Source organism: Mytilus trossulus, chromosome 14 (genome assembly GCF_036588685.1).
Source record: "Mytilus trossulus isolate FHL-02 chromosome 14, PNRI_Mtr1.1.1.hap1, whole genome shotgun sequence".
Taxonomy (NCBI): domain Eukaryota; kingdom Metazoa; phylum Mollusca; class Bivalvia; order Mytilida; family Mytilidae; genus Mytilus; species Mytilus trossulus.
Genome location: NC_086386.1, coordinates 36,175,276 through 36,190,646, shown reverse-complemented (window position 1 = coordinate 36,190,646; position 15,371 = coordinate 36,175,276). Strand labels below are relative to the sequence as shown.

General features: G+C 32.0%; 1 protein-coding gene across 1 annotated transcript in view; it reads left to right on the top strand.

Annotated features, from left to right (window-relative positions):
- The first annotated feature begins 2,741 nt into the window (after positions 1-2,741).
- LOC134697703 (uncharacterized) overlaps positions 2,742-15,371 on the top strand; it is a 29,427-nt gene continuing 16,797 nt past the window's right edge. Inside the window, exons 1-7 of the mRNA XM_063559988.1 lie at positions 2,742-3,089; positions 5,818-5,997; positions 7,124-7,278; positions 7,696-7,824; positions 9,258-9,362; positions 11,517-11,656; positions 15,100-15,286. Of these exons, the coding sequence (XP_063416058.1) occupies positions 2,828-3,089; positions 5,818-5,997; positions 7,124-7,278; positions 7,696-7,824; positions 9,258-9,362; positions 11,517-11,656; positions 15,100-15,286 (1,158 nt within the window). The 5' untranslated portion in view covers positions 2,742-2,827. The remainder of the gene's footprint in view (positions 3,090-5,817; positions 5,998-7,123; positions 7,279-7,695; positions 7,825-9,257; positions 9,363-11,516; positions 11,657-15,099; positions 15,287-15,371) is intronic.

Sequence of the window (15,371 nt, the reverse complement as noted above, 5' to 3'; positions counted from 1 at the left end):
CATGTTACACTGTTCTTTTAATTAAGATATATAAATTAAGGCTTTTAATTAAGTGGAACTGTTGTACCACTGTTCCATGTTTAGGAGGGGCTATTCTGTGTATGCTTATCCTATCCCAAGTCAGGGGCCTGTAATTCAGTGGTTGTCGTTTGTTGCTGTTTAAAATATTTGTTTTTCGTACAGGTAAAACCAGGCTATATTAGTTTAATCGTTTGAATTGTTTAAAATTTGTCTTTTCGGGAACTATTTATTATAGATCCCTATAATTTATGCGTTATGGGTTTTGTTCATTATTAAAAGACGTCGAAAACATATAGTTAGTTTCTACATCCATTGGTATTATGTGGAGTTCACTAATTACCAATCATGCATACCATACCTTACTAGTATTTGTATTTGTTGCACTTTCTGGTTGTAGTTTATTCTTATGTTCTACTGTTACACCACTGCTCTATGTTTATGGGTTGTGTGACGACGACAGCAAATTGTTTAACATTGCCATAATCTGTATGTGGCTGGTTTGAGTTATAACTTAGTAATTTAGTGGTTGTCATTCGTGACTGTATATTATATATGTTTTTCATCTATTTTTTCTTCACTAGTACCATCACTTCGCATGACGGTAAAGGGCATTACTATCCCCGAGGAACTAGTAATGCCGCACCTAACATTGAGTTCGTCTCTGCATTAATTTTGGCACAACTTTTTGGAATTTTGGATCCTCAATGCTCTTTCTTCTTCGTACTTGTTTGGCTTTATAAATATTTTGATATGAGCGTCACTGATGAGTCTTGTTTTGACGAAACGCGCGTCTGGCGTACTAAATTATAATCCTGGTACCTTTGACAATTATTTAATCTACCATTTAAAAGAATTATATATGATGTAACGTTCTCACACTAAACAAGTTTAGTGACAATTTGAAACGCATCTATCACATTTAACTTGAGATTAAGGATTTATTCTACCATATACTAGTATATATCTTGGCTTACATCTAGAAATCGACAATTTGATTCGGTAGAAAAACTAGACAATTTCAGCTTCTCAATGTGGACATTTCATTTCTATGTAGCAACATTCCAGCAGTGCATGCATACGGAGACTATATCTCCAAGTTGATACGATATTTCAGGCTTTGTATTCCCTATCACGATTTCCTTGATAACTGGATGCTGCTCACAAGGAGCAATTCAACCACGAGTTCCAAATGGTAAAGTTGAAATAATTCATTCGTTAAATTAACAGACGCCTTCACAAGTTAGTTGATCATTATGGAATACCGGATTCACAGATGACGACAGATAATATGTTACAATTGACTTAACCACACACCCGTTTCTTTTTATCCGAATTTGACTCATCTTATTAGAATTATTACCGGGTTTGTACTTACAAGAGCACCACAACGGGTCCAACATGTGGAGCAGAATTTGCTCATCCTACAGGTACAAGGGCACATGAGATCACCCTTAGTTTTTGGTACAGTTCGTGTTGCTCGGTCTTTAGTATTTTATGTTGTATTATGTGTACTGTCGTTTGTCTTTTGGTCTTTTTTCTTTCTCTTTTTAGTTTATTTCCGACTTTTGAGTTTCTTTCCGTTTGGTATCATTCCCAGGTTTTTTATATTTGTATTTTGGTTTGTAATCAGATAGTTTCAGTATTTAAATTATATATTTAACCTATAATGTTTTGTTGTGATTTAAAGGCAGATATTTTTCACTCGTTAATAATTTTTTTTATTTTTCATCGACATGATTCAGGTGGGGGTAGACATGATTTATGTTCATACGGATGTTCAATCCTCTTGTGTTTTATTTTTTGCCAGATTTTCAGAATCTGTTTGCTTTATCCATATAGTGCAATTTAAATTACTATGCCCGCTAACCCCTTCTTTTCCTTTTATATTTTTATTTCAAAAAGCGATAATTGAAAATCTAATAAAAATCCTTGTTAATTTTTCCTAGCCTTTTTAAAGAAAAAAGATGCCCATGTTAATTTTATAAAAAATCTTTAAAGAATCACTTCCCGCTAAATTTTCGATGGCTTACATCTGAAAATCGGCACAAGAGCCCATATTTTTTTCTGCTCTTTTTCATGTATTTCCTTTATGTCTAAACTTTCAATTGATAACTGCCTTGTAAAAAGTTTTTTTTTCAAAACAGAGAAGTGAAAATCCTTAGTTTATATTGTTTCAGATTGATACACTTTAAATATAGAATCACGTTCTATGATTTTCTATATAAGTGTTATATTTGAGGACAACGATAATTTACAATTATCTGTAGGAGTCCGAAAATATTTTATCTTTATATCTCCTTTTTTCACATGGTTATCATTTTAGGAATGCTATTTGATATCCAGTTTTTTTTTATTATGTATGACTGAATAACCTTTAATATCGAACGGGCTGCTGACGGCCGGTAGGGTATCGATTATAGTATAATGAATACATGGTCACTGACTTCATAAACCTATTATTTTGACCATAGCAGATCGAACAAGAACTTCTGCCTTTTCATCACTCTAGTGTTGATGTTAAAAACAGGGTCATACTAATGCTTCTAATATCAAAATTGAAATTATTTGATGTGAGTACTTCATGTAGGATATGATCTTATCAATTCGATATTAAATTGCAAAGAACTAGAAGAAATTCCAACGTTGTTCAGAACCCTATCGAATACAAATAGATATTTATATCTGTATGTAAATTATATTTACCCCGGTTACCACTAAAAGAAATAATTTTATCTCTTTTAAGTGTCGTAAATAAAATATTTTAGGTTATCTAATACTAGTATTAATTTTGAATGATATATCTACAATGCAAAAAGACATGGGTGCGGCGAATAAAAATTCAAAATTCCAACAATTTTGTACAGGCAACACATGCAGTTTTATACTTGTAGTGGTCATTGCAGCAGCTATTGCGCTTTCTTGTGTTATAATTTTTACGGACAAAGATCTACGGGAAAAGCGTCAGTATGATCCCTCAGATCTGGAATGGTGGAAAAAGACCATTGTTTACCAAATTTATCCGAGATCTTTCAAAGATTCTGGTTCTGATGGAATAGGTGATATAAAAGGTAACTATGTTTTTGATTCTGTTCTTGATTTTAAATCTAGCACCCATGCAAAATGACGTTCATTTTCATCGAAATAGTACACATTTTTATTTAAGGTCCAGCTGAGGCCCACCTCCGGTTGAGGGATTTTCTCTCGCTGCATTGAGGACCCCTAAAAAATGTTGGCAATCGGTTGTTATCTGCAGTTAGCCGGTTGTTGTCTCTTTGACATATTCAACATTTCTATTCTCAATTCTAACATTATCAGTACTTGAAACTATTTGTTTTTAAAATTAAATTTGAATTAAAAGTATTTGAAAGTAATCTGAATAAGATAGATATAGGAAGATGTGGTGTGAGTGCCAATGAGACAACTCTCCATCCAAATAACAATTTAAAACGTAAACCATTATAGGTTAAGTAGGGCCTTTAACACGGGGCCTTGGCTCACACCGAACAACAAGCTATAAAGGGCCCCAAAATGACTAGTGTAAAACCATTCAAACGGGAAAACCAATGGTCTAATCTATATAAACAAAACGAGAAACGAGAAACACGTATATATTACATAAACAAACGACAACTACTGTACAGTAAAGATAGTAAAACTATGTTTAAAAAACGTAACTGTTGTTTTTGGATTTACTTCTTATCTTTGTAGATCTCGTCTTCTGTATAACAAACTAAAATGTATTTTTATGGTTTTTTTTCCGACGCAGACCTTAAGAACTCTAAAAACTATCTATTTATGATGTGGTTCTATGTTGGCACTCATTGTTTAGATGTTTAAGAATTACTTAAACATTGAACTATAATGGTTTATTTTTATGAATTGTGACTTGGACGGAGAGTTGTCTTATTGGCACTCATACCACATCTTCATATTATCTATTAGTTTGTAATTGCAGGCGCACTCTAAAATCATTATCTCTTTTAATTGTCTTAAAATGGATTCAGATCCATTAAATAATAAAATCAAAAAAAAGAAAATCGTACTTGTAAACAAAACAATGCTGCATCAAATAATGCTCGACGCTCCTGAAAGCAGTTTAAAAGATTCAAACATATCGATTTTAAGTTGTGCTGTTACTGTCATACGCTGTACCGTCGGTGGCTGAATTTCTAAAGACCAAAACATGTTAATTCTATTGAGTTTTTATCATGATGTCAAAATTTAGAATTAAATGCAAGAAACATAATTTTGCATTATTAGTTATCACTGAAAAAGGATTGAATACTTTAATTTTCATGAATTGAAAACTGGTATCTTGTTTCATGATGCAAATACATGTAAAATTTATTAAGCTTGCTGATGCCGTAACTGTTCCATATGATAGACTATATTTTTGAGTGATAATTTGATATATGCATAATATGAAATAGGCGATTTTTAAATCGAACATATTAGTATGAAATTTTCAATCTAAGTCAAATACCACAAGAAACTGCGGACTTAATATTAAACAAAACTTCAGACATACACTGATTGTATGTTGGACATCACACTGTTACTAATTGTACATGGTGAGATGATATAAGATTTATCTCACCAGGCAAAAAGGTCGTTTCTATATATTTTATAAAGTACATCTTTTTCTGATAACGATGATAGTTTCTTAGTGGCTTATTTACTTAGACCTTTTATCTAACAGACGATGGTGAATATATTATTTCTCTGGGTATGTTGGACAACGTTTGTCCATTTATGATCTATCATGAACCACCCAGATTGTAATTCATGCGATTCAACCCCAGAATTTTATATGTTTGTTTGTATATCCATAATGCGAGTTTTTTGGCACCGATAACAATTGGACAGTGGTTCGACTAATTAAAAACAATAGTGGGTTAAAAACACCGCGAATGATATGTTTTTATATTAACCAAACCAATTCGAAGTGTGGTAGTGTTGACATGAAATCAGGGAGTCGTTGTTTGATTGATCATTTACGACCGAATGTATGTCATCATATCGTAGCATGTCCAACAAATGCTCTGCATGTGCAGGTTGCAGCTTGATACGACCGCAGAGGTCGAACTCTGAAAAATTAGGGCCAGTATGGGCATAACATTCAAGCTTGATATTTGGATTGTGATTAAATATTTGACACAGCATATGTTTCTAAAACAGAATGAATGTGGTCAAATGAACTCATTTTTTTTTAAAATTTACCTATTATGGTCCAAAATCCAAAATCTAAACACATGGATTGATTTAGCATATCAAAGATACCCAATAATCCATTTTTTTTAATCAAACAAAAGTTTAATTTTGGACCCTTTAGAACGTTATGTGGACCGATTTGATAATAGATGATTTAGATTTAGCATATCAAAGAACCCCATATGCTAAAAAAAAATCACACAGGTTTTAACGTTCGAAGGTTGTGAAGTCTGTTCTGCATGCTTCCATCTACGATTTTAACCGCACCATTTGTACGTGTACTGTCTATTTTTGCTAATATAAAAATTAGATTTCAGTCTTGTTATCTCAAAACGTAGACTCACGCAAGAAACCCATAAGTTAAATGTTTTGAGTTAGTGACGGTGCACAATGTTATACTAATACAATTGCATTGGGGAGGTTCGGCGCTGAACAACATCTTTTTTTCCTGCCAAAACAAAGTTACTGTCCCCCATTAAGAATGTGAGTCATGTTTAATAAATCACAATTTTGGAAGTAGAAGTATTAACTTTCGTTTTTTATCCTCATTTGTTGTTCTGTACAGCCTACAATTCAATTTTCCAGGTATAACCAGTAAGTTAGACTACTTAGTTTATCTTGGCGTGGGAGCAATATGGATCAGTCCTTTCTATAAGTCTCCAATGCGGGATTTCGGATATGATGTTGCAAATTATACAGAAATTGACCCAATGTTCGGATCAATGGTGGACTTTGATGAACTCGTGAATGAAACTAAGAAAAGAGGTAAAATATATTAAGTAATACAAAAGTATATTGATTATTCAATTAGTTGTCTTTAATATCTACTAGTGTTAGAGAATGTTTTTGAGGGCTCGATTTTAGATTTCACAGAGAATACTGGTCAAGACAAGGTATATGGATCTGTCTAAATATATTATAACATTTATCCAGTTTTACAGACTTTATGTAATGCCATGATTTTCACCTTTAAAAGGTTTTCTCTCAATTCTGTTAACATGTTTATACAGCATGAGCTATTAACGCACTCAACTATGAAGTAAGCAAGAGACATATTCTGAAAGTTTCTCATTTTCTTGACTAAATCGGATGAAAAAATCTGACTTCGAATCCTTTTTTTAACCTCTGTTACTAGCTCTTACCCTGAATATTCATATGTCTGCATTTAATAGGCATATTTGTTGATATAGCTCACAAAACTAGAAAAAACAAAATGCTTTCGCATCAAGGAGTGGTAGCATATACTAAACGCAAGCTCAAAGTACTAATCTTGTCGGTAGTAAATCGAATCGTTTATCATTTCTGTTTCTTTGAGTTTCAGTGCACCTATTTTTTTAACGTTCATTTTAGTATTAGCAGAATTCATTTCAATTCAATTCAATACAATTGAGAATGGAAATGGGGAATGTGTCAAGGAGACAACAACCCGACCAAAGAAAAAAACAAAACAAAAAACAGCAGAAGGTCACCAACAGATCTTCAATGTAGCAAGAAATTCCCGCACCCGGAGGCGTCCTGTAGCTGGCCCCTAAACAAATATATACTTGTTCAGTGATAATGTACGCCATACTAATTTCCAAATTGTACACAAGAAAAGCTTTATTAATAGTCGGCATGTTACATAACAAATAAATAAAGGCCGTACGGTGACCTATAGTTGTTATGTCTGTGTCATTTTGGTCTCTTGGGTATAGTTGTCTCATTGGCAATCATACCACGTCTTCTTTTTATATATAAGCTCTCTGAGCTTTTGTTTATTCAGGACTCGCAACTCAGGATATCGATCAATCAAAACAGTCTGCAAAATTGTCCCATATCATTCCTTCTGATTTATCCTTCTTAAACAGAAATGCTTTTGTGTAACTTTCATATTCTAGTTTTACAATTTCAGATATAAAAGTTATTTTGGATTTTGTTCCAAACCATACCAGTAATGAAAGCAAATGGTTTATAGAATCTAGAAAGATGAACCCAGAATATAAGGACTACTACGTATGGGCTGATGGTAAACGAAAGGGACAAACATATGAACCACCGAACAACTGGGTATTTTTTTACATTTACCTAGGCCTGCTAGCTATGATATCAAATGGTCTTATCATATATGATGTGAACTGTCTACATCTTATTATTATAAATCATCGATTGGTTTAACTAAATAAAATACTAAAAAGTATGAATTCCGTCTGAAATTAACAAGATTTAAGTTTTTATTTTAATTATATGATACTAAGTAGAAATGAGAATACGGTCTAAAATTCACAGTGTTTGGTGCTTCTATAACTTATTTGTATTGAAAATTATTGCCATAAGGTGTCTGCATTATAACATTGCATTTCTTTTCCTATGGGGTATGCTTAATGTTAAAATAGTTCAATTTGTGTTATTTATGGTAATTTAGGGACCAAATACACTTTCACCTTTGTTAGTAAGCATTTATATCCTTCTTGTGATTTATTTTAGATAAGTGTATTTGGAGGTTCAGCATGGAAATTTGATCGTGACTATAGATACCAGTACTACTACCATGCCTTTCTGGACTCACAGCCAGATCTTAATCTCAGGAACCCAAAAGTTAGAAAAGAACTAGAAGTATGTTATATGAAAACGTATGAATATTAGATATGACATGGTTGCCAATGAGACAACTCTTCACTAGAGACCAAATCCGTTCTATATGTTAGCAACTATGAATCACTGTACTAAACAAGACAAAGACAAGGTATTAAACAAGACAAATGCTCGCATCTTGTTTTTTTTTAAGATTACTGACTTTTTTTTGTAAAAATAAGGCGATGTTGTTTTGTCACGGAATATAAGTTCCTTCATAATATAAGTTTCAAAAGGAAAAAATATTCTGGAATATTATTTCCACAGGAATAAATATTACAGTACATGTTCCTAACGGAATAAATAGTATAGAATATTTGTTCTAACAGGAATAGGTATTATGGCATTGTTTTAACAAAGTTTACAGGGGAACCTCTGTTAGGTGGAACAAATATATGTTGACAGTAAATGACAATGACAATGATGGTTCAGCATGGAAATTTGTGAGCTCTTATTAAAAAAAACAAAAAACTGCTCGCTCTGATTACGTTTACATTATAGCTATTTCGTGACTTTGCAATACTGTAAACAAACTCATTTTCGCGAGCGATCTATTTTCGCGACTTTCGCGAGTAGAAAAATAACGCGAAAATAAATCGTCTCGAATATATATTAATCTTGGATCTATACTTATCTAACTACATCAAGTAAATTAGACAATCGCGAAATTAAAAAGCCGTTAGAAAAAATTAGATAAAGAAAAACGCGAAATAAAGTATCCGCGAAAATAAGTTGGTTTACAGTATTTGTTTGGTAAATAAGCAAGTTGTACGGTATTTTGATTAATCAACTCTTTATTGAACTGCAACCATATTCCATCCTGTAATACAGTCATTTTATTTTCTTTATCAAAATTATCAAACGTTTATTTAGCCAGTCGTGTGTGAAGTTGAAAAGACTTCTGAAAAAACTCATGTTGCTATTCGTGGAAGCTGATTTAGCATTTTGGGACAAAAACAAAATTTGGAAATTAGGAAAAATATTGAAAACACATCCAAATGCAAACATTTTTCAAAATGGAATGATTATATGATATTAGGGAGTAACGAAAAGAAAATCAGTGGTAAGTACAGTTGGGGTCACATTGAATAGTTCAAAGTTGTCTGTGTAACGCTTTGTTATATTATATTTTTTAATTTTTTTTCATAATTTATCTTTTCGTCCTTATCAACAACAGTTAAAATCTAAACAGCAATTTGCAGTTTCATAAGCAAGTTTTGTCATTTATTGTCACAAATTCACCTTTTCAGACATTAAATATTTTATATGTTCAAATAGCTAAAGTTATACTATAATTTGGTGGCATTTGTGGAAAACTATGTATTGTCGATCTTTAAGTTGTATTCGGTTTCATGAAACAGTCATATTGATATATAAAAAATAAATATACCTAATGAGATAATTTTGTTCTGTAGAATGCGTTGAAATTTTGGTTAGATAAAGGAGTAGCAGGTTTTAGGGTGGATGCTTTCAAGATGGCATTTGAAGTTAAAAATATATCTCTGAATGAAGATTTGCCTGTAAGTATTTCTATAAAGTTTTTAAGATCATGGTCACACATAAAACATATCTTGTATTTAGAATTGGACCACGGTATGATTTCCCAATGTTTGTAAAAGAAGTGTTTTTGTTTTTGTTTCATTATTTCGTTGTATCGCTGGCTTATTAACGTTTACGAAATAAATGGCCCCTGAAACTCTCAACAAATGAAAATTTGAAGAAACTGAATCATTTGTATTTACAAAAGTGGATTAAAATACAATTTCTACATGTTTGCAAATAAGATTTATACTTGTTTTTATTTTATTTTTTATTGTATTGCTGGTACGGGGCGCCGAATGGGACTCTTGTGGTTTTGTACTAAAAATTCAATTTTGTACGGACAAAAGTGACTTTTGTTCAACAAAAATGAGTTCAGTTTAACAAAATTTGTATCATACTACAAATTTGAAATTTTGTCATACAAAATTATCTATCAGCGGACAAAAGTCACTTTTGTCATGACAAAATTCATTTTTGTTACACAGACTTGACTTTTGTTACCTAATTTGAAAATTGAGCGACAAAAGTCAATTTTGTATTTAAACTAGTTTAGTTTGGTTTCTGTGAACTAATTTGCATACAAAATCGACTTTTGTTACACAAAATTGACTTTTGTTACACAAAAATTACTTTTGTTACACAAAATTGACTTTTGTTACACAAAATTGACTTTTGTTACACAAAATTGACTTTTGTTACACAAAATTGACTTTTGTTACACAAAATTGACTTTTGTTACACAAAATTGACTTTTGTTACACAAAATTGACTTTTGTTACACAAAATTGACTTTTGTGAGACAAAATTGACTTTTGTTACACAAAATTGACTTTTGTGAGACAAAATTGACTTTTGTGAGACAAAATTGACAAAATTGACTTTTGTCTCAACAAAATTGACAAAATTGACTTTTGTCTCAACAAAATTGACAAAATTGACTTTTGTCTCAACAAAATTGACAAAATTGAATTTTGTCTGAACAAAATTGACAAAATTGAATTTTGTCTCAACAAAATTAACAAAATTGAATTTTGTCTCAACAAAATTAACAAAATTGAATTTTGTCTCAACAAAATTAACAAAATTGAATTTTTTCTCAACAAAATTAACAAAATTGAATTTTGTCTCAACAAAATTGATTTTTGTCTCACGAAAGTCAATTTTGTCTCACGAAAGTCAATTTTGTCTTATAAAAGTCAATTTTGTTGTTACAAAATTGAATTTTGTCATCACAAAAATGAATTTTGTCTTCACAAAATTGACTTTTGTCTCAACAAAATTGACAAAATTGACTTTTGTCTCAACAAAATTGACAAAATTGACTTTTGTCTCAACAAAATTAACAAAATTGACTTTTGTCTCAACAAAATTTACAAAATTGACTTTTGTCTCAACAAAATTAACAAAATTGACTTTTGTCTCAACAAAAATGACAAAATTGAATTTTGTCTCAACAAAAATGACAAAATTGAATTTTGTCTCACAAAAGTCAATTTTGTCTCACAAAAGTCAATTTTGTCTCACAAAAGTTAATTTTGTTTCACAAAAGTCAATTTTGTCTCACAAAATTGAATCTTACCGTACACAATTGACTTTTGTGATTTAATTTCCATATCAGGTAACAAAAGTCAATTTTGTATGCAAATATGTTTATATTTGCATACCTTTAAGACAAAATTGACTTTTGTCATGACAAATATGAATTTTGTCTACAAAAATGAATTTTGTCTGCACAAATGAATTTTGTCATCACAAAATTGAAGTTCTCACAAAACAAGTCTGTAGCACATAGTTTTGTAAGACAAAAATGATTTTGTTATGACAGAATTGAATTTTGTACAAAACCACAAGAGTCCCATTCGGCGCCCCGTAGCTGGTTCATCATGTATGACATAGCTGGACCCTTTTTTATTAACAATATTTGAAATTAGGAGAGCAGTATTTGTTTAAGGTGACAGCTTATTTACAATGATATATATTAAATAAATATATATTAAAACTATATATACATAAAGATATATAAATATATTTCTACCAATTCTCGATTCCATATGCATGTGTGCATGTGGCTCTGACTTATGAAAATGATGTTCAAATGTTAGTAAAGACATAAAAAAAATCCTTTTTAATAGAAATTAAAACAAGGGGAGAAATCAGTATTCACAGATGAACAAAATCACAGTTATACCACTAACTTACCAGAAATCTATGGCGTGATAAGTGATTGGAGGAAAATGTTTGAGAAGTACAAAGAAAAAGATGGTGTATCAAGGTGAGTGTAATATGTTTTAAAAATATGATCAAATTAAGAAATCTGATTTAAAAAGGTTTACTAATACTATATACGTGTACTTATATATCACATTTGGTTCACTTGTTCATATATAGTGTTAACCTCTATAACATTATTGAGAGGACACAATAAAGGCAACAGTAGTTTACCGCTGTTCAAAACTAATAAATCCATGGACAAAAAACAAAATAGGGGTAACAAACTAAAACCGAGTGAAACGCAATAAACATAAGAGGAGAACAACGAAATAACACTAAAATGTAACACACACAGAAACGGACCGAACATCAGACAAAATCCCACGAGAATAACAAATATAACATGAAAACCAAATACATGAATTTCGGATAGATAAGTACCGTGACACGTCTTATCGCAAAGGAAAAAATGGCGGGTTGAACCTGGTTTTGTGGCATGACAAACCTCACACTTTTATGGCCATGTGAAATATAACATCAAAATGACAACACAACACCACAGGACTACAATATCTGTCTCTTCTTAGCTATGATGTGCTTAGATATAGGAAGATGTGGTGTGAGTGCCAATGAGACAACTCTCCTTAGCCTGTTCTGTGACATTTAATATCATATTATTTGTACTCTTTTGGATAGTTCTAATTGGCAAAAATAACACATATCCTTATTGTATTAATATGGTTGAACATAGATATACATACAACTATGCAATGCTTGTTTTTTTCTTCATTCACAATGTTAATAAAACTATATCAGTTATGTAACATTATAACACCAATGTTACGCAAACGTATGCAACATAACGTCCCCTATCAATGCTAGTTTCCCCCTATATTCACAATGCTAAGGCAGCAACCATTTGATTTTCGGGGGGTGGGGGGGGGGGGGGGGCTATGTTTTTTTTTGGGAAAAAAAGTTTGTTTCCAGTTTTTGGAGAAAAAAATAATTTGTTTTTGATTCTGAGAATAAAAAAATATTTGTTTCACCCTCAGCTGCCATTATATTTACTGCTAAAATTGAAAGAAAAAAAATGTTTTCGACTTGTTGCAAAAAAAAAATTGTTTTTCCCCGCAGGCGAATTTTTTTTTTATTTGTCCAGAAAAAAAAACATAGCCCCCAGAAAATCAAATGGTTGCTGCCTAATAATTCTATGACAGTTATGAAACATTATATTACCAATGGCACGCATACGTATGCGACATATTGTCCTCTATCAATGAACACGTTACATGAATAACAATGACTTGTATTAAGTTATATGAATTTGGATCGATATCCTAAAATCCAACATGCTTATGGTAGTCCTGTTATTACGTTTACAAATATGACTTTTCGACTCTCTACACTACACTTCCATACTATCTAGTCAAACTGACGTTTTATTATTTGATATAATTTTCCTATGAAAAAATCTAACATCCTCAGCTTATCCATAGCTTCTTCCTTAATAAAAAAAGATAGGTTACCTGTAGACAACACGAACATGAACTGTGATGAACTAATCAAAGCTTGAATTTATCCCCCCTTACAACAATTATTATCGCCTATCTCAGCAATTTGAAAGGGTTTGGGATGATTATATGTAATCTTATGGGCCCCAATTACGCCCCTTTAATATTTGGAAGCTCGTTCCTGTATTGTTTAAAAAATAGTAGTTTCGGGCCCAAACTCAACATTGTTTTAATTTCTTCCAATTAAAAGTTAATAACAATTATCGTTATATAGGTGATGATTTGCTAGATGAACTTTCCTCAATTTTTAAAGGTTTTTTCAATATCATTGTTGAATCACTTTTTACTATTTAGTGGTAGAAATACGCACAAAAGTTCAACCCTGAAAAATTCCTTATGTGTCTGTTGAAAGACAGAAGATTGAAACCCATGGTTTTCGTTTTTATCTGAAAACATATATGAAAACAGAGTACCTTTTACTGAAGAATGTTATAACAAAGATAACCAGACTTATTAAAAATACAATTGAAGTAGAATTATGTTAGTTTTTGACTTAGTCTGGAGAGCCATATGAGTTATCACCTACAATATCAAACGTCGTTTGTTTCAAAAGAGGGACGAAAGATACCAAAGGGACAGTCAAACTCGTAAATCTAAAATAAACTGACAACCATGGCTAAAAATGAATAAGACAAACAGAAAAACAATAGTACACATGACACAACATAGAAAAATAAAGAATAAACAACACGAACCCCACCAAAAACTAGGGGTGATCTCAGGTGCTCCGGAAGGGTAAGCAGATCCTGCTCCACATGCGGCATCCGTCGTGTTGCTTATGTGATTACAAATCCGGTAAATAGTCTAATTCGGTAGGTCAAATTCATGAAAGGGAAGGGGAATGTAGTTACGACGTAAGGAACATATCCGATATCATTTGTGAAACGGTTATTCCATAACGGTCAACCAACTCGTAATGGCGTCCGTAAAATTTACGAAGGGATGATTTCAACTTCACCATTTGGAACTCTTGGTTTAATAGCTTCCTTGTGAGCAGTAACCCTCTATCAATAAAATCATGATAGGAAATGCAAGCACAGGAATATCGTATCAATTGGGAGATATATACCCCGTATGCAGGTGCTGCTGGAATGTTGCTACTTAGAAATGGAAAGTTCACAATTGGAAAGCTGAAATCATCTCTTTTGTCGTAAAGTTTCGTATTCAACCGACCCTCATTGTCAATTTCTAGATGTAAGTCAAGATATGAAGCCGACTTAACTGTATCTGTAGTATCCTTTATCTCCAATTCGATGGGATAGATGCGATCCACATAGTCACCAAATTTTGAATTGTTAAGTGAAAGAACGTCATCTATATAGCGGAAAGTAGAGTTAAAGGATATTGCTAACTTCTTATCTTTCTTCGTAAGAAGTTCCTGCATGAAGTCAATATATGAATTTAAGGAACAAGGGTAAACGTTTATAAAATAACATTGTCATTTATAATAATAAAAAAAAGAAAAATACTAATAGTTATCAAAGATACCAGGATTATAATTTAATACGCCAGACGCGCGTTTCGTCTACATAAGACTCATCAGTGACGCTCAGATCAAAACAGTTTACAAGCCAAACAAATACAAAGTTGAAGAGCATTGAGGAACCAAACTTCCAAAAAGTTGTGCCAAATACGGCTAAGGTAATCTACTCCTGGGGGTAAAAAAAATCCTTAGTTTTTCAAAAAAATCAAAGTTTTTTAAACAGGAAATTCATAAAAATGACCATATAATTGATATTCATGTCAACATCGAAGTGCTAATTACTGGGGATACCCTCGGGGATGAAACGTCCACCAGCAGTGGCATCGATCCAGTGGTGTAAATAGTTATCAAAGGAACCAGTATTATCAAAGGAACCAGTATTATAATTTATTACGCCAGACGCGTAAATGTTATATACTTATTAATTAACAAATGTGTATTTCAATATAGGTTTATGACTACCGAATCATATGGCTTATCATCAGACATGGTAAACAAATACTATGAAGCAGGATCGCTTCCATTTAACTTTGATCTGATAATGAAAGTGAACAGTTCTTGTGATGGTCTCTGTTTTAAGGCAATAATTGAAGGTGCACTAGAGAGCCTACCGTCAGATGCATGGCCAAATTTTGTGGTGAGTTAAATTTTAGTTACATAACAGTTGTACTGAAAATACAGAACAGGAAACTCTTAATTGAAATATGCGAGAGAAAAAAATA